The 20,225-nt window shown below is 41.3% G+C and overlaps 1 protein-coding gene across 2 annotated transcripts in view; it reads right to left on the bottom strand.

Annotated features, from left to right (window-relative positions):
* TAB2 (TGF-beta activated kinase 1 (MAP3K7) binding protein 2) overlaps window positions 1-20,225 on the bottom strand; it is an 85,949-nt gene that overhangs the window by 12,729 nt on the left and 52,995 nt on the right. For both annotated transcript variants that reach the window (XM_084827811.1, XM_084827810.1), the window contains exons 2-3: window positions 17,187-17,372; window positions 7,306-8,809 (exon numbers count right to left, since the gene is read on the bottom strand). In XM_084827811.1, coding sequence (XP_084683937.1) covers window positions 7,306-8,809; window positions 17,187-17,288 — 1,606 coding nt within the window. In that variant the 5' untranslated portion in view covers window positions 17,289-17,372. The remainder of the gene's footprint in view (window positions 1-7,305; window positions 8,810-17,186; window positions 17,373-20,225) is intronic.

Here is a 20,225-nt window from a genome sequence, read left to right as displayed (position 1 = left end):
TGTTGATTCTCTTGGGCCTCTTAGCAGCTCTTGATTCTATCAGCCGTAGTATCCTGTGGATAGACTATCTGGGCTGGGAGTTGGAGGAACTGCACTGCAGTGTTTCTGCTCCTACTTGGATGGCTGATTCCATACAGTGGTGCTGGGGGATTATTGCTGTGCCTTTTGGTAGTTATGTCATGGGGTGCCACAGGGCTCTTTTTTATCCCCCATGCTATTTAACATCTACATGAATCCCCTGGGGGAGGTTATTGGGAGATACGGACCGAGGTGTCACCGATATGTGGATGGCACCCAGCTCTATTTCTCCTTTTCATCAAACCCAGGTGAGGCAGTGGGTGTTGTGAATCAATGCCAGGGTGCAGTAATAGATTGGATGAGAGCCAATAAACTGAGACTCAATCCAGACAAGACAGAGGTATGGTTAGTATGTGGTTTGTCTGCCCAGCTAAGTGATGCTCAACCTGTTCTGGAAGGGGCTGCCCTCCCCCTAAAAGATCAGGTTTGTAGTTTGAGGGTGCTCTTGGATCCAGCATTGTCACTAGAGGCACAGGAGGCATGGAACATCTTTTATCAGATTAGGCTGATATACCAAATACATCCTTATCTGGACAGAAATAGCCTAGATACAGTTATCCATGCTTTGATAACCTCTCGTCTGGATTACTGCAGTGCGTTATTTGTGGGGCTGCTTTTGAAAACTGTCTGGAAACTTCAGGTGGTCCAAAATAGGGCAGTGAGACTGTTAACCGGGAATGGCCAACATAATCATATTATGCCAGTACTTTCCATCTGCACTGGCTACCAATCCATTTCTGAGCCCAATCAAAGTGCTGGTATTAACATTCAAAGACCTAAACAGCTTGGGACCAGGTTATCTGAAGGATCATCTCCTCCCATATACATTTGTCCAGACCCTAAGATCATCTTCAGTAGTCCTTCTCTGGGAGACTCCACCAAAGGAAGTGAGGCGGGTGGCTACTAAGAAGAGGACCTTTTCTGCTGTGGCACCCTGGTTGTAGAATGAGCTTCCCAGAGAGGCTTATCTGATGCCTATACTGTGCTCTTTTCAGTGCCAGGTGAAGACCTTTTAATTTTCCCAGGCATTTTAGTTTTTCAGTTTCTGTTTTAAATCTGGTACTGTATTTTAAACCGTTGCACTGCTCCTAGGTTCTATTTGGTTATTACTATTATTTTTTATATTGTTGTTTTAAACTTTTACATTTTATATTGTATCTTATCATGTTTTATTTTATTTTAATTGTTGTGAACTGCCCAGAGAGCTTTGGCTGTTGGATGGCACAAGAATGTAATAAATTAATAAAGTAATTTTACTTCTGCCCTCTGTTTTTTATTCTCTTAAAAAAAAACCTCCTATCCTTTATGGTTGTGGTGAAAGTGCTAAAATCCAAGACTGCAATAAATAAGAAAGGCTCATACAAACAGAATTTTCTTTACCATGCTGGCTTGTGAGCAAATTCAGAAAATGTAAGATAACTACCACTGCTTTCCCTAATTTGTCAATAGTTGAATTTGGGGAGCAGAACTCCTTGGTTTCCTAGTTTCTTCTCTGCTTATTTTACTCTGTGGGTTGGAGGTGTGGCACAGGAATGATGAAAATTCTGGTTTTCTAAATCTCTGTAGAAGAAATTTTAAACAACTACAGTGTATTAGGTTATATTTTAAAATAGTGAGATAATCTGAGCTAGTGTCTATTCTGTGTTCCCTCTCCCAAATAATAATTATGAACCAAGGAGGACCAAATTTTATGTTTTGAGTCGAGCAACTGGATGTTCATTAGCTTAGTTTATGTCTATATTTTGTTTTTTTCTGCTATCAATGATCATTATGTTTTTCTCTCCCACAAGGAACAAAACAGCAACGTAGAGACACTAAGGGGCTGTTCACACAACATGCTAACCCACACTTAGTGGTTGAGTGTGGGTTGTTTTGAACGGTAGGTTGTTTGTTGAACTGTGGATTACCATGTTGTCTGAATGCAGCATGTTTTCTGCAGGGTGAGTAATCATGCTGTCTGAATGCAGCCAGGGTGGCTTGTTAACCATGCAGTGTGGTTTGTTAACCACTCTGAGCAACCTAACAAACCATGCGTTCTCAAGGTGGCTTGTTTGAGAAAATAAGCCATGCTGAATGGTTAACAAGCCACCCTGGCTGTGTTCAGACAACATGCTAACCCACAGTTCAACAAACAACCCACACTCAACCACTGAGTGCGGGTTAGTGTGTTATGCGAACAGCTCCTCTGGCTCAGTGGCCATTAGGGCCACAATTGCAGAGAATAAGGAACTGTGCAGGTACCCACCTAATGGCCACTGGAATTCCAGCTAAGCTCCATATTTGTTTGTAAGATTTCTCCACATACTATCTATGCTTTGCTTCCCAACTATGAGGACTAGCAACTTGTGTATTTCCCCCCTTCAAATAAAAGTATATATTCTTAAAATGCCAGATTCCTTTCCAGAAACAGTACGCTTGCAAAATAATCTTTCATAAGATCCTCCTCTTCAGAGGGGGATGGGTGGATTTAAAAGCATTTTGCAATACGTATCAAAGGAAAAGAAGTCATGAATTCCACACAACCAGCACAAGCTCTTTGTGTGAGTTTTAGTAGCATTTTGCATCCTGACCACTATATCTTATCTACAGTGAGCAAAAAGAAAAAAGGAAATGTGACTATCGTATTACCAATACCATTTAGAAAGGAAAAGGCAACCCAACTTCTCCCTGTCTTTTCAAAAAGAAAGAGTGAGAGACCCACAAAGGCACTTGCCTGATTGCTAGTAGCAACGATATATCTGATGAGCACAGCAAGGTAAGCCAGGAACATAGGAAGCTGCCTTATACAGAGTTAGACCATGGGTCCATCTAGCCCAGTACTGTCAACACTGACTGGCAGCAGCTCTCCAGGGTTTCCGGGGGGATTCTTTCCTAGCCCTACCAGAGTTGCTGGGGATTGAACCTGGGACCTTCTGCATGGAAAGCCGGTGCTCTGCCACTGAGCTACATATGGCCCCTCAAACTCCATCCCCGAAGCTGTCCTGGGTTTCAGAAGCACTTGGAAGCAGCAAGCAGTGTGATACCAGGGTGCCTTCAGAGCTCGGTGCAACTGTATGAACGAACCTCATCCCTTTCCTGGTCTGAGCGAAGCCATGCTGAGTTTTGGAGGCATTCGGAAGCAGAGAAAATGCTGGTTGCTTCTGAAGTTCAGCACAACATTAAAGAAGGCTCCAGCCCTGTCTTGACTCACAAGGAGGACAGAGTGAGCCTAGCAGCCACAAGATGATCTGCCAAAATTTGTGGAAGTCAAATCTTAACTCAGCTACAGATTTCTTTATACTTGAATTCTATGAGCTAATAAATGAGGGACAGTTTAGAGAAACAGGGGGGTGGGAGATCATGGTTGGTTCAGCAACATATTTGTGGCACATCTAGCTTATTAGACAACTGTGATAATCACTGTGATCCTCCAACCACTGTGATCCTCAACAAAATGGAGGATGCACCCCAATAGTCAAATTAATTACTTAAATCACTGCTAACAATGGAAGGGAATTAGCGTGCTCTTCATCTTCCCTAAGCTTCTTTAATACACTGAAAATAATGCACCCACTGTTTTTTACCAGGGAATACCTTTGAAAAGAATTTTACAGAAAAGCTGAAGTTTCAACTATAACCCTTTTGTTGTTGTTTTTGATGGAAACTCACCATCACATTGCACTTTTCTACCATTTTGAGCATCTGTTTCTTATTAACAAGTAATCTGAAACTGACAGAGTATATCAACTGTCATCGGTAAATCTGAAGATGTTTTCTAGGCCTCAAGAAATGTGAGGATATTTGCCAGCTGTCACACCTGCCTATATTCAACACATGCAAAAGCTGCAATCTGCACTATAGATGAAATCCCATTAAATCATTCTGAGCCCCTGTGGTTGCACAGAAAAGACTGATTTAATGCAGTCAGTGCATTTGCTTAAGGTTCAAGAACAGCTTCTATAAATAGAAGCTGTTGTAATCTTTAAAAAAATCCCTACCTCTAAAAAATCATAAGGGTCCTCAGACAACAACATTATGAAGTTATGTCTTCAGGTTTCTGACAACATAATAACACTAACAATTCCCATTGGTGTTAGGCTGGTGCCTTTAAGTAAGGGTTAGGCCATCTAGTGTCCAAAACATCTGGAGGACATATCCTAGAAGCCACAGCCACCATGGTCAATGATTGGGGATTCTGGGAGTTGTGGTCTAAAACTTCTGGAGGGCACCAGTTTGCCTACTTCTGCTTTAAACTGAAGTTAAATAAACGAGTTAATATTCTAACCAAAGATAGAATACTAACCAAGTGTCTTGTTAGCATGGTATAGTAGGAAAGCTTTGGATTAACCTGGCTTCAAAGTATATCTTAGCTGTGACATTGGGTGGTCATCTTGGGCAAGGAGCTCTCTCAGCCTCTTATCCCACTATGAAATGAGAAGATTAGTGACTTGTGTTACTGGGTTTACAGGAGAAAGTGCAATAAAGAAATGTCCAGTCACATTTTGATCCCTACGCATAAAGGTAATTAAACATGCAAGGGAACAATATGCCCATATCCTTGCTTCTTTGAGACAGTGCAGACAAGTTGAGGACATACATCTATACTACCACCGTGGAAATACCAGTCACAGAGCAATTTAGGTAATCTTAGCAGCTCTCCACAATCAGCACATTTCTCAACTCTGCTCCCTTATTTGAATAAACAAATAAAAACTGGTGTTTGGTGTGTGTTTTTAAAACCATGATAGTGAATGCATTAGAAGCTTTGTGCAAATTGCTGATCCCCTTAACGTAAGTGAATATACCTGCTTAGAAACACTGGGGCTATTTGCACATGACTGCGAAGAACCCCTAGTGCATTCTGCAGCCTTTTTGAATATTCAACCTTTGATTAGGCTGATTGAGGGTTGCTATGGGATGTCTGAACCTGGACACTATAGGTTAACCGTGGGTCAAACAACCCAGTTAACCTAACTACTAACTGTATATTAACTATGGTTTGCTTAACTTATGATTAACATATAGAGTCCAGGTTCGGACATCATGTAGCAAGCCACAATTGGGAGTTGAATATTCAAAATGGCTGTGGAATTCACCTGGTATACCCTGTGGTAAATCATAGGTTCATTAATTAAGACACAATTTGCTGCCATTACGTGAAAAACAGCTTTCAAAAAACAAACACCCCCTTAATTTTGCATAAATTCACTTGTATGCCAAAATAATAATCTTTTATATCAGGGGTCCCCAACCCCCGGGCCGCAGACCGGCCTGTTAGGGACTGGGCCACAGCAGGGGTGTGGGAACCCCCTTTACTGTGGGTCCGCGGCGGGGAGGCGATCCCCCCCCAATTCTCGCCGGCCCTGGCCAGCTCCACTACGAGTCCGCGGAGCTGCCAGGCGGCTCCGTCCGCTGGGACGGAAATGGCGTCCGCGCAGACGCCATTTCCGTCCCAGCGGCCGGAAGTCCACCAGCGGCCAGAGCTGGCCGGCAGCTCTGCAGACTTGGAGCAGAGCCGGCCAGGATTCGTGGGGGGGCAGATCACCTCCCTCCCCTGCAGACCCAAAGTAAGGGGGGCTCCCACACCCCTGCTGCGGCCCAGTCCCATCCCCCCCGCCAGTCCGTGGAAAAATTGTTTTCCACGGGACCGGTCCCTGGGCCCAAAAAGGTTGGGGACCACTGTTTTATATGATCCATTTGTATAAAATAGACCATGGTCCCATTTCAGTTTCTAAACAAAGATGTCACTTCAATTTCTAAAAGATGACAAATATAAGTAAACAAATAATCAAAGCCAAAGCAGGAATATAGGGCACTCATTAGAATCGAGGTTAACGTATTAGTAGAAACATACTTTCATATCAGTGAAGCTTGCTGCAGGTGTGAAATGAATTTACCAGCTTAAATGTTTAATGAAACTGACAAGATACTGACCTGATTCGTATGTAACAACAACCCATTGGTTTTTAAACTGATGGGTTGCCATTACATGCAAACAGCCCCAGAACCAGCCTGGGAGTTGAATAAGGATCTTAACTGATACCTTGCATGGTTATTTCATGCACTTAAGTTTTAGGTTGGAATCGTGTGCACACTTACTTTGGGAGTAAGACCCACTGAACAAATATGCATAGTATCAGGCTGTTAAAAACAGATGTCTAGTGCAACAGGACACAGATGTGGGAGCAGCTGGGATAATCAGAAGGAATGACTATTTCATTAACATCTGACACCTTAGTGCACAGTGGGGCAGAAAAGTCAACTGCATAATGTTATTCTGTTTAGATGTGGAGCAGTATACAAATGTTGTAAATAAATAAATAATAAATACTCCAAAATGATTACTTTGATAGGTAAGAAATATGTTAGAACAAACATATAATACTTGTGCTTATCATAACTAAGTTTTCCCCTACCCTCCCAACCTCTGAATTCTTTACAGATCTTCACACAAGAATTGTTATGCCACCATTATCCTCTTTGGAGAATTCTAACCTAACCCCTACAAAATAATTTCCAGAGTGTTAAAAGTAATAATCTTCTATACGTTTTCACATTTCTGAAGTCCTTTATATTTTAACTATTGTACTGGCAGGTTATATCCTTGTCAAACCATGTGAATCACTGGTTTTAACTTCAATTCAGTAAAATCGTGTTAACCACTTTTGTATAAAGACCTTAATATTTGTTTACATGCAATTTTAACACACACGACTGTAAGACATTTATGAAGAGTAAGTTAAAAATACCAGTTTTCAAAAGCAAACTCTCTTCAACTATAAATAATAAAGATGTGCCTGTGAATGATTTATCCCCCAATTTGACAGACATTCTGCTTAAAATAAAAGTCTAGAAGCTTCTTTCAGAATAACAGATTAGAGGGTGAAGCCATCACTATTCCACAATTGTGAACAAAATAGTTTCTCCAAACTGGCTAATTTAACAAATGGATTGCATCCAATGTTAGTCCTACTTAGAGTAGACCCACTGAAATGAATACGAGTTATGTTAGACTAACATTGGATACAACCCAATATTTTCAGATATTCAGCATAAGTCATCAATGCCCATGCAGACACTGGCAGTAAGATTTTTAACATGTCAAATGGAAAACAGTATTTTATTCAGAAGGCTTTTCAAACTACACCGCCTTGACAAAATGTGCATTTTGAAAGGTGGCTAATAAATTTAAATTAATGGATCAAGACAACAAGGCAGAGATCTCTACAACTTACATAAAAGTATTACCTTGTGTATAGGCAGCATCATCAGATCCCATACTCAGTTTTCGTGCCTCACTAATCCTATCGACATGTGCTAAAACAGGGTCAGTAAGATGTTGGATACCTTCCGTTTCTGCAAAGTGATCAGGAAGGTTTAGAAGATTTGTAGGTTCAAAGGTTGGGGACACCACACCTGGTGAAACTGCAGGGGGTTTATTTGGAGAAACAGTAATTTTAAAAGTGTATTTTGTGTTAGGCTGTGTTACCACCACTCGGGGAGAAGTGGCAGTGGCATTGTTGCCCACTGCTCTGCTCTTGGGAGGGTGGTGGTGAATAAATGCAGGTCCCATGCTTACTTGACCAGACATATTCCTAGATGTGGCAGTAACTCCTGGATTTGTTGATATGAACAGTGTGGGCTGATTCCGTACAAGCTGTTCATCTCCTGTAGAAGCATTGGCTGAAATGTAGACCTTAGGCTGACTTCGTGCGATTATTTCATCAGTATTTGGGGGACTGGCAGCTATGTAAACAGTAGGTTGACTTCTACTTAAAGTCTGGCTGTTGGTGGAAGAGGAATTTGAGGATGAGCGAGGGCCAGTTGAACGCAATTTTGAAGAATTGTTTCTTTGTGGTGGTTCAAGTTTGATTTCAATTTGGTTTTTACGAGGTCCTGTTGAGATATTTTGAATATTGTATTGGCTCTGGGTGGAAGAAGATTGTGAGTTACCAGATGAATGAACTGTAGGTGCCTGTGGAGTAGTAGGCGAACTTATAGGCATATAGACATGGGAAGTCTGATGACCTTGCTGGTTTGGTTGCGTTGACTGCTGTGATGAGGTATGTTGCGAGGAACTGGTTGTGGGAATAGTTGTCCAGGGATTCGCATGTGAAGGCTGGTAGTTTTGTTGAGAATGCATAGCATTAAACTGAGACGTCCAGCCTGGATTTTGCTGACTTTGGCGAGCTGTACCACTTGGATTGGTAATATAAGGTCTAATATATATAGAATTGCCTTGTGGACTGTTTATTGGAGGTACACCATGTATGTGCAAAGATGTAGGGGTATTCCGACCAGGTTGAATATTTGGGGCTAAAGTTACCATAATAGGATTGAATCTAGGTGCTTGCTGAGCCAAACTAGATGCTCCTTTACTCCCCAAATGAAATCCAAAATGCTGCCCTGGATTAGAAGTACTAAGAGTATTAGATATGCCAAAGAATCCCTGTGGAACTTGGACTGGAGCTGACTGTGGTTCCTGATGAAACAGTTCGCTGTTGGACTGGCTGGTCTGAAGGTGTCCATCACTAATGCTATGCGCTAAAGTCCTACTTCCATTCATTCTACTTCCTTCTCTTCCATGGAGAATCACATTCTGTGACTGCAAATCCAAATTAAGGGATGTCATGTGATTTCGCAGACTGGGAATCCCAGAATCATCTGAAAAACCAATGTCTCCTTCACCGTAAAGATATTTTGTGCTCTCCTTAGAGAGAACTGCACAACAGGCATCCAAGTTATTATTATTCTATAAGAAATTACAAAAAAGATGGTATTAATAGAAGTCATACAGTTTCATCACATTTAATTCAAGAACTTAAACACTATCTTTCAGAAATATGGCACTGTATGAAGACAGGCAAAACAAAATGAAGAAAAAACAGAAGGGAAGGGAAAAACACTATACAAATTTTAAAGTAGTTTCCATTTTGCTGGTTGGGGTTAAAGGACAAGTCTGGGTTTAAAAAAGACAGAAAGCTATGAAGTCAATACATGATAAATATCCACAAGGTGTTAATTATTTCAACCTCTGTTTTAATGACTGATGTTATTGTTGCTGAAATTATTAATTTACACAGTAATCCCAACCAATGAATGTTAATATTTGAGAAACATGATTTGATAGCAAGAACAGGTGACTGCAGAGTCTGAGAGATGAGGAATGTGACGGAAGGGAAGGAGATGGACACGGCAAGGACTCAGCCAGACAGAATATATTGCTAATATATATACTAGCAATTTAGCTGTAATGAGTTGGACGTAGGTGATGGTAAGCCCCTGTCATTATCGAATGTGTAAGTTTGGCTCACAGGATGCATACCACCTCCTTTCAGCAGCTCCTTTCCACATTTGAATATGGGGTAAAAAAATCCCAAGTCCTTAAGAGGAGAGGGAGGTAGGCAGGCAGGCAGGCATTGTCCTCAATGGCCAATAAACGCCCCCCCCCCCCCAGCATGAAAAAGTATTCCCTTTAGAAAGGAGGAAACTGGTCTTAGAAGATGCCAGCAACACAACATATGTCCTCTAAAGGCGATTCTAACTAATCCTTTCAGCAGCAAAGTGGGGGTCCACCCTGCTGCTCAAAAGATCCTAATAGGATGGGATTGGGGTTTGGAGGATGTATACCCTCAGAGAATAATTTTTCTTCTCCCATAATTTCAATGGCAAAGGAGCCACAAAGAGCCCCATTTCCTCCCTTATTATGTAATCATTTATTTTCTGTTTTGTATAATCAGGTATGTTTTTTAAATGATAGATAAAATACTAGTATCAGGTTCTTGGGAGGATGTGACAGTAGCAGCCCAAGTGGGGTGGGGCATCAGTAAACATGTACACTGAGTTTATGTAGTATTACTATGTAACAGTGCATAATGCTGGTAAGGAAGGAATATTGGACACATCTGACCCCATCCAGCTAATACTACTTAGAAGCAGCCAGGAAGTTTTTGAAACTTAGCTTCTGCGTTAACTTACAGGACTAGAGCAGACACAATGCTGCTTTAGCCATGGTCAGGAGGTAGGGAGTTCTGAGTTACCCATTAATTCACATTCTCCTTCACCTTCTCTCCTTGAATTCCTCTGTCCATTTTATTTTCAGATCCAATCATGGTGCAGGATTTATGTCTGCAACAGGGTTTTGGTGCTTCTAGAAATTTCTGGACATTTACAGTGCAACCCTCTATTTATTTGAAAGTAAGTCTCACTTTGTTCAGTAGATCTTACGTCAAAATACATGTACATTGAATTGCAGCCTTAGCATTTAAGGAAGTGATCTTCTTTATTATATTTGCACATGTGCAGAAAGAGCCAAGTAGAAATCTGGCTATAAACAGATATAATTCTCAAATGCTAAAAGATCAAAGGTTTTGAATTGTATTTTCAGATTGTACAAATGTTCTATTAAGTTGAAAACTAATATGTTTTATTTGTCCTTGTATCTAGTTAATAGTTCTTGTACCTAGTTAATACTGGACAAGTGTATATACACACACCTATCCAGGAATATATATCTATTTCAAGATGGGAAACCTTGATTTAAATCAGTTTTATTCTTGATTATTCAAATCAAATCCACCTTCTGAGGCTAAATGCCCTTCTGGTTCTTTTAAATTCTGATAGGGCACTCTCACTCATAACTTAGTATATCCTATGGAGGGAGATTGGGCTCAGAAGTCACATCTCTAAGCTGAATTTCTTTCTCTCCTTTAAATCCCAGCCTCATACCACAAGTTCTGACCAGCCGAGGGCTTGCTCTTGCACACTGCTCTTTGCTGCCAAAATTCTGGAGCAACATGAAGGTAGTGCACATGTCCTGCACCCTCCTCCCCAGCGGTTGGTTTGGTGGAGGTATGGGGTTGTTTGACCCCTCAATATTTTCCTGCAGTGGCAGGGGGTCTTTATCAATGAAAGATACCCGTTCCCATCCTCCTTCACCGTTTGGACTCCCACAAAAAAACACCAAAAATATATCTAGACACACAGACAGAGGGGGCTGTATCCAACTGTGCCTGTCTGCCAGCAGAACAGACTCCCCACTCCCGCCTTGCAGCCCGCCAAATCTGCTCTGGGAGGTTGGGAGACCCTCTAGACTAGAATTGGGGAGTGCCTGGGGCGGAGGAGGAGGAAAGAGAAGTCCAGTTGCTTCAGTGGAAGTCAGCTGGATAGAACCCATAATAACTAAGCTTGCATTCTGCAATTATAGTTGTACCAGTTTGCTGGAATGCTGGCCTCTATTAAGAGGTAATATTAATATTAATATTAAGAGGAGAAGACTCTTACGAGTCCCCTGGACTGCAAGGAGGTCAAATCAGTCAATCCTAAAGGAAATCAACCCTGAGTGCTCATTGGAAGGACAGATACTGAAGCCGAAGCTCAAATATTTTGGCCACCTAATGCGAAGAGAAAACTCTCTGGAAAAGACCCTGATGCTGGGAAAGACTGAAGGCAAAAGGAGAAGGGGATGACAGAGGATGAGATGGCTAGATAGCATCAACTGATGCAATGAATATGAACTTGAGCACACTCCGGGAGAGAGCGCAGGACAGGAAGGCCTGGTGTGCTATGGTCCATGGGGTCACGAAGAGTCGGACACGACTGAACAACAACAACAACAACAACAATTAAGAGGTAAATTTCATATCCCAAACGTAAACATGCCCCATACTTCAGTTCTGTCTAGTACTCAATGTGCCTTGTGCTACACATGTACCAAATTTCAATTTTGGGAGTGGCTTGGAAATACCTTAACCATTTGAGGAAATACTGATTTTGAGGGGGAAGTTTATGAATTTCCAATCGTCAGGTATTTCTAGTAACACGAATTTATTCTACTATATGTATATCAAATTTCAGCCTTATCAGGGTACAATCTAATCATATTGATATTTCCATCAGTGAGGCTGGAACATTGTTTAGATTATATGCATATTGACCAGGTTTGGACAATCAACAGGGTAAACAATGTATGATGGGTTGTTTTCCCTGCTCCTACACGTGCTGGTTGCATGACTGGCATTTCCCTAATTACTCATGCCATGTTGTCCAAACCTGGCGCACGGTATGGCAGGTGTAGCTTCTTACCCACCTTACAACCCATGGCTTGTAGTAGCAGCTGTGGGAGGGGGGGTGAGAAAGCACCTCCACCATGTTGCATGCCAGGTTTGGATGTCATGGCAAACCACAACGCAGCACAGGTAATTAGGGAAATACCAGCCATGCAACTGGCATGTGCAGAGGTGCAGGAAACCCATACTATGTTGTTTCCCCTGCTGATCTTCCAAACATGGCCATTGTGTTTATGGATATATCACAACATGGAATACAGCCTCTTCCGACTCTGTAATCTTTCAGCCAGCACAGACCCTTGCATTGTCCATCCCCCTCCTTTCAATATTACTGCAAACTTCCCATCCTATCTTACTACAGATCCAAACTGAATTTCCCAGTACAGTATAGTGCAGGAAGGTAAAAGAGATTCTTCTTCAGACAAAGAAAATCCTTTAGATTCACAGGGAAAAGATTTCATTTTGACAAAAAGAAAAAGAAGTATAATATAGAAATCAATGAATGTAAACAAACTGGAAAGCATCCACCACAGATCCACAGAGAGAGAACATGTCTCAAGATGGTGGAAAACGTCCTGCCAGTTATTGAATTGAACACACTGTTTTCTCTGAGGAAAATTTAAATCTACTCCTGAACAATGCCCCTAAAAATATCAGGGCTGAAACATGTTGGGTTTTATCATAAATAAAGTAATCTTTTCCAGCATCTTGAGACACATTGTCTCTCTGTGGATAATATAGAAAGCAGTCTATGAAATAAGAGCTGAACTCATGACCATATGCAGTTTTGCATACTATAAGGAAGGAAGTAATTTGACCTAAGTGTCTTCCAGCAGCTCCTTTCTACATTTGAATATGGGGTAAAAAAATCCCAAGCCCTTAAGAGGAGAGGGAGGCAGGCATGCAAGCAAGGACAATCTCAGATCTCTGCTCCAGCTAGACTGTCCCTCCCTTCCCCAATAGGGCCAGTACTACCAACTGCTCTGTGGGAAGGATCCCCGGAGAGAGGCATGACTTCCTATTTACTCTATAAGAATACAGGAAAGCCACACTCCTGGATTTGCAGAAATACTTGTGAGCATGCACACGTACACTACCTGTAACTTGATTTATGTTAAAGTCTTATCAGTTGAAGTCAATTTGGTTGGCTGTTCACAGAGACCTTATAAATGTTCAGTGACACATCACCCTACAAAAACTACTTTTAAAAGTTACAGAAATCCTAAACAACATTTTAAATCAGAAGACTAAAATTAATAACACAAGGCCAGAGGATTAGTCTACAGAGTTTTTCCTATTCATAACCATATTATAAATTAGTATACATGCACATCTTATGGCTAGCTTAGGTCAAGCAATAGAGGAGGGATCATGTCAGACTCCCCCATCGTATCCAGAAATCCAGGAGGATGAGCTTGGTAGCCCCATTGAGAGCATCTGGATCAAAATAAATGGAGCAAAGAATAAAAGGAACATGGTGGTCGGAGTCTACTACCGGCCACCCAATCAAGGAGAAGACAAAGATGAAACTTTTGAAAAGCAAATTGTCAATGTTTCAAGGAAGCATGATGTAGTAGTCATAGGGGACTTCAATTTCCCCAATATTTGTTGGGAGACAAATTCTGCAAAACATGGCCTCTCCAGGAAATTCCTGACTTGTGTGGCGGATAAATTCCTCCTACAGAAAGTAGAGGAAGGAACTAGAGGATCGGCTATTCTTCACTTGATCCTAACCAACAGAGATGACTTAGTGGATAAAGTAGCAGTTACAGGAAATCTGGGGGAAAGTGACCATGTTATACTTGAGTTCTTGGTTCTAAGGGAAGCAAAAGCCGGGTGTAGTCAAACGTGTACCCTGGATTTTAGGAAAGCTGATTTTAATAAACTCAGAACAATACTAAGTAATGTCCCATGGCAAGCGACTCTAATGAGAAAAGGAGTCCAAGATGGGTGGGAGTTTTAAAAAAAGGAAATTCTCAAGGCACAATTACAAACAATTCCAACAAGAAAAAAAAGTGGAAGACAACCGAAGAAGCCAAAGTGGCTTCACAAAAAGTTTAGAGATGACCTGAAAACAAAAAAGGACACATATAGGAAGTGGAAAGAAGGCCAAGCTACAAAGGACAAGCACAGGCAGGTAGCACAGAATTGCAGGGATGGCGTCAGGAAGGCTAAAGCTGAGAACTAGCCAAGGTTAGCGAGGGATGCTAAAAGCAACAAGAAGGCTTTCCTCAGCTACGTGCATAGTAAAAGGCAAAGGAAAGAGATGGTGGTTCAGCTATTAAATAAGGATGGTAAAATGATAACACATGACAAAGAAAAGGCAGAAGTGCTCAATTCCTACTTTGGCTCAGTCTTCTCCCAAAAGAGGGTCTATGACCCCCCGGCAAAGGTGAAGTACAGGCTGAAGGGGCAGGATGGCAGCTTGAGATCGATAGGCATATGGTCAAGGAACACCTAATGACTTTGAATGAGTTCAAATCTCCAGGGCCAGATGAACTGCATCCTAGAGTAATAAAGGAACTGGCAGAAGAACTCTCAGAACCACTGTCTATTCTCTTTGAGAAATCATGGGAGGACAGGTGAAGTGCCAGATGACTGGAGGAGGGCTAATGTTGTCCCTGTCTTCAAAAAGGCAAACCGGAGGAACCTGGGAACTACAGACCAGTCAGTCTGGCATCAATGCCTGGGAAAATTCTGGAGCAGATTATAAAGCAATCCATCCATAAGCACCTTGAAAACAATGCAGTGATTACTCAAAGCCAACATGGAATTGTCAAGAACAAATCCTGCCAGACGAATCTGATCTCATTTTTTGATCAGGTAACCTCCCTTGTGGACTGTGGGAATGCTGTAGACATAATATATCTTGACTTCAGCAAAGCTTTCGATAAAGTGCCCCATGATATCCTGATGAGCAAACTCGTTCAAAGTGGGCTAGATGAAACAATGATCTGGTGGATCCACAGTTGGCTACAGAATCGGACTCAAAGAGTGCTTATCAATGGGATCTTCTCAAACTGGGGAGAGGTAATGAGTGGGGTACTGCAGGGCTCAGTCCTGGGCCCAGTGCTCTTCAACATTTTTATTAATGATTTGGATGAGGAGGTGTAGGGAATACTGATCAAATCTGCAGATGACACAAAATTGGGCGAGATAGCTAATACTTTGGAAGACAGAAACAAAATTCAAAGTGATCTGGATAGACTGGAGCGCTGGGCTGAAAAGAACAGAATGACATTTAATAGGGATAAATGCCAAATTCTGTACCTAGGAAAAAGAAACCAAATGCACAGTTACAAGATGGGCGATACTTGACTCAGCAGTACTACACGTGAGAAGGAACTTGGAACTGTTGTCGATCACAAGCTGAATATGAGCCAACCATGTGATGTGGCTGCAAAAAAGGCAAATGCTCTTTTGGGCTACATTAATAGAAGCATAGCTTCCAAATCCCGGGAAATACTAGTTCCCCTCTACTCAGCACTGGTTAGGCCTCACCTAGAGTACTGTGTCCAGTTCTGGGCACCGCATTTTAAGAAGGATGCTGACAAACTGGAGAGGGTTCAGAGGAGGGCAACAAAGATGATCAGGGGACTGGAAACAAAGCCCTATGAGGAGAGGCTGAAAGAACTGGGCATGCTTAGCCTTGAGAAGAGAAGACTGAGGGGAGAAATGATAGCACTCTTCAAGTACTTGAAAGGTTGTTACAGAGAGGAAGGCCAGCATCTCTTCTCGATCATGCCAGAGTGCAGGACACGGAATAATGGGCTCAAGTTACAGGAAGCCAGATTCCAGCTGAACATCAGGAAAAACGTCCTGACTGTTAGAGCAATACGACAATGGAACCAATTCCCTAGGGTGGTAGTAGGCTTTCCCACACTGGAGGCATTCAAGACGAGGCTGGACAGGCATCTGTCAGGGATACTTTGACTTGGATTCCAGCATTGAGCAGGGGGTTGGACTCGATGGCCTTGTAGGCCCCTTCCAACCCTAGTATTCTATGATTCTACATTGTGGCAGTATCAGGTCAGCAGGGTCAGAGGGAGTATCCCCATTCCCAGTGCTACTACTATGAACAGGACTTGAACTGAGAGAAGATAGAGGAAAAGTCCAGCAGTGCTAATAAACAGGCCAGGGCTGGCAACTTCTCCCCCTGCCCCAAAGTTTTGGCCTACAATTCCCATAATCCCTCACCATTGCCTATACTGGGAACTGTAGGCCAAAACATCTGGATGGCCATAAGTTGCCACCCCAGAGTTACACTGAAGCCTCCATTCCATCCTGAATCTCCCCCCCGCCCCCTGGCATGCCCACCTTTGTTCATGGTGAGAATACTGTTAAAAGTTGGCAGGGCCCCATGAAGGGTTAGACAATTGCCCCCCCGCCCCCCCCCCCATAACCTCTTCACAGCTCTGTGTCAGATATGAAACTGTCAGAGTAGTAAAAAGCACAATGAATGCCTTCAGGGAAGGAAATAACACCTCGCCTTGACTCTTGTTCATATCGTGGTGAAGGAAGTGGGAGAGAGACTATTACCTCATCCTACCCCAGTGCCCAAGGAAAACTCCACCCAGCCACCTCTACACCTCTTGTACTTGGAGGTGCACTGAATATGCAGACAAGCAGGAGCTACAGGGAATGGCTCCTAGGGCTGCCATTGGAGAACCATATGAAGAGGCATTTCAGATTCTCCAACTCCTAGGCAGACTGGATGCTCTTGTATGGGGGGACACCAAAATTACAGTGCAATCAAATGGTGGAAGTGGTAAATTCTTTATACGAGGTCCTTATGAAAGAGATTGTATACATTTCTTAAATCTGAGGAAACAACAACTTTAACTAAGATTCAAAAAGTTGTGCAACATGACAAGGGCGAAACAAGAATACCTAAAAGCAAATAGAAAGAAAAGCAACAGGTAATGTAAAATCGGGATGAAGAAAAATATCTACTATAGGAAATCTACACTTAACATGTTAATGGGAAAAACCTTTTAAAGTAATTTTAAATATCCATACTAGATTACATGTCTATAAAACCAGTAACAGCATAGCACTGACCTGTAACATGCATCTGGACACAACAACTTCAGGTACCTCAGGAAATTTTTGGCGCAGGTCATGTAAAACCTGAAAATCAATTTGCTGGCTTCCTTGGGCCATTCGTATGTTGCCTGGTCAGGACTTTTGTTCAATAGGCAGTTCCAGGCCTTAGTGCGAATTAACAATCATCTCTTCAAGCATTTTCTGTAAGACAAAATGTTTTTAAAAGTGTACTACAATAAAATCACATGCTTTTGAATCCAGCTCTCTTAATACATGCTTTGTGACTTTTTTGTTTAAAATACTCCCTTAGTCATAGCCTCTAGAGATGTCTTTCTTTACTCTATGAAGAGAACCAGCTCACTTTCAGGATGTACACAGAAGAGCACATTTAATCAGAGATGGACTAGGAAGAAGCTATATTCCTAAGTCCCAACTTGCACTTGAATGATGCAAAGAATCTTTGTGAGCAGTAAGTGCTCCACTGACTCAGTGCTGCAAACAATGACAGCCCTCTAAAAGGCTGAAATTCAAAATGTCAGCCCTCTGCAATATTTTACATTTTGTTTTCCATACTGTCGCCTGTAAAGCCTTGAAAGTAAGCTTACATGTTAAATTTAAAATAAGACATTATGTGAGGTAACAGCCAACATGATAACCGGCTTAATCCCTACTGCTGAGAAACAGACAGCTATGTTAATTGGGAATGACCTATGACTGCTCATATGATAACTGATTGCTTGGGTGTTTTTAAACAGCCATGTGGAAAGCCCATAGGTTTTGGAATATTTGCAGAATGTCTGAATTATTATAAAGTCAGATAAAAGGTACTTTTCCCAGTATCTCTGATAATTGATTGTATCTTTTCACACATGAACTTTATTAAAAACAACCATTAGACATTAGATAGCTATTCTCCTGGTCACCAGTGGAGTACAGGAACTGCCTAAAAGTGACCAGACAAGTAAGTTGCGCTAGGGCTGAAGGGCTTTTAAAAATAAAGTAAATACAAAACAAGCTCTAGAAAAGCCTGTTTGTGTTGCTCGTAAACCACAAACAATTGAACAGAGGTATGTGCAATAGGCAGGATAGTAAAAGGCTAGTAATTTTGTGCATTTATCTGTAACATGAATGCAAAGTCTGTTGAAGTTGCAGTATATCTTTTGGTATTTATAAAATTATACATAATGCCTAGGGTCTAAAGAGCCATGCAACCACAGTTCTGTGCATTCAGGAGGGCTTTAGGCTACAGCAACGAAATTGTGTGTGTGGCAGCATGGAATAGTTCATGATTCAGCTATTCAAAGACAGTCAGTCAAAAGTCAATTTAGCTAACGTAAACTCCTTGGGTAAGCCTCACTCTTTTCAGTCCTGATCAGTATAATCTAGTTTTTGCATCAAACATGTTTGCCACCAAAAATGTAATTAACAAATTAAGCCATGTTAAGCAGAAAACTGGAAAAAGGAATAAACACCTGTTAGTTAACACTTCTAGTGTCTGATTCAGAGGGGCTGCTGATGGGCCCACAACCCAGCAAGAACAGCATATTGGTGCTGATTGTATTATCATCACTTGGAACCTATTCATATAGGCTTGCACAATCATGGTGGCGTGAAAGGCAACTATTGCTGTGACTATTCTGACTGAAATAACCATATAATAGGCCCAACATCAGGGCTCATATAAAAAGCACTTCAACTGAGTCTACCAGCAGCACTGCACTCTCCAAAAAGTAATTGTTTGGGCGCTGCCAAGAGCCTGAAGCATAAGACAGGCACGCATAAAAATTCAGTCTGAAAAAGTCAACACTTGTTTGATTGCAATACAAATCTATTATGAGCTAAGAATTTGCCCTGATTAAGTTTAAGGAACAAAGTTAGTATTTCTGCATATTGCTTGTTCTTCCACATGATTCCTATGTGGAAATAATATGGCTAAAGCACTAAAACCCCACCTACATGTTGTTACCACATATATCTTACTGTGCCATACATATTCACTGTATTATTTCCCCTCTAATTGCTCCCCAAAAGGGAGTGAAGTTATTTTCAGCTGTCACATTACTGTTCCAAGCTAGCAACCCTATAATATGCATACAGTTTGTATGGACGAATTAAACTGGTAATGTTATCTCTTTATCCAGCAACAGTTTTATTGCCCCAAGTAGTTTCTGCATATTTTGCCAAAGACCCTTGCATTGGACAAGTGAATGACTTACTGGGGAATGTATAATTTTGAGCAGTACAAATTCAGGATAGAGTAGCTTCATGTTTTGGAATTGCAGAAATTGCATGGGCCAGTTTAGCAATGAATGAAAGGATTTCAGGACTCAGTCACATTTTTATAGAACTGACAACATAAACTATTAGAACCATGACCTATGATTTTTCCTTATCAGTAATCCGGACCATTTAACTCTACAGCTAGAAGCAGGGTTATTCTCTTTAAAAATATCACAATGCATTAGATGAGTTGCTATCTTATTCAGCCCCCACCCCCTGCCATTTAAAAGAAGAATTAGAGGGACTGTAGAGCACTTTGCAAACTTGAAGAAAAAGTATCAGTTAACATTATAGCCATTTTATGATCTAGTCCAGAGTGATCACTGAAGGAGGTCAGGACTTATCTGAAAACCAAATGCAATGTAACAAGGAATTAAGCTTTGTAACCTTTATATATTGAATCTTAAACTGGTACAAATTTCAATTATATTGACAGACAAAAATACAACTAAACATACTTATTTGTTAAATAGGTCAAATTAAGAAATGGCACATAACTTTTGCCAATGCAAGATGAGCACAGCTGTTTTGTACTACAGAGTTGATCAGACAAAATAAAGATTAAGGGGTCTACACATTTTGGTTTGATTTAATAGCCAGCCATTGTTTTGATTTTTAAAAAAAATTACAAAAGAAATTACAAAAAAAAAACCCACATTAATATTAATTCAAAATCCCGCTCCAATCCCTCCCCTAGCTCAGTTTCAGGATTCTTCTTCTCCCTTTATTTTCTGTTTCTGTACCAGGATAATATATTAATTCATCCTGTTTCAT

This window comes from Heloderma suspectum, chromosome 1 (genome assembly GCF_057233095.1).
Source record: "Heloderma suspectum isolate Gila_16-S chromosome 1, 16-S_ref, whole genome shotgun sequence".
NCBI classification, from domain to species: Eukaryota; Metazoa; Chordata; class Lepidosauria; order Squamata; family Helodermatidae; genus Heloderma; species Heloderma suspectum.
This window is presented reverse-complemented; position numbering and strand designations above follow the sequence as displayed.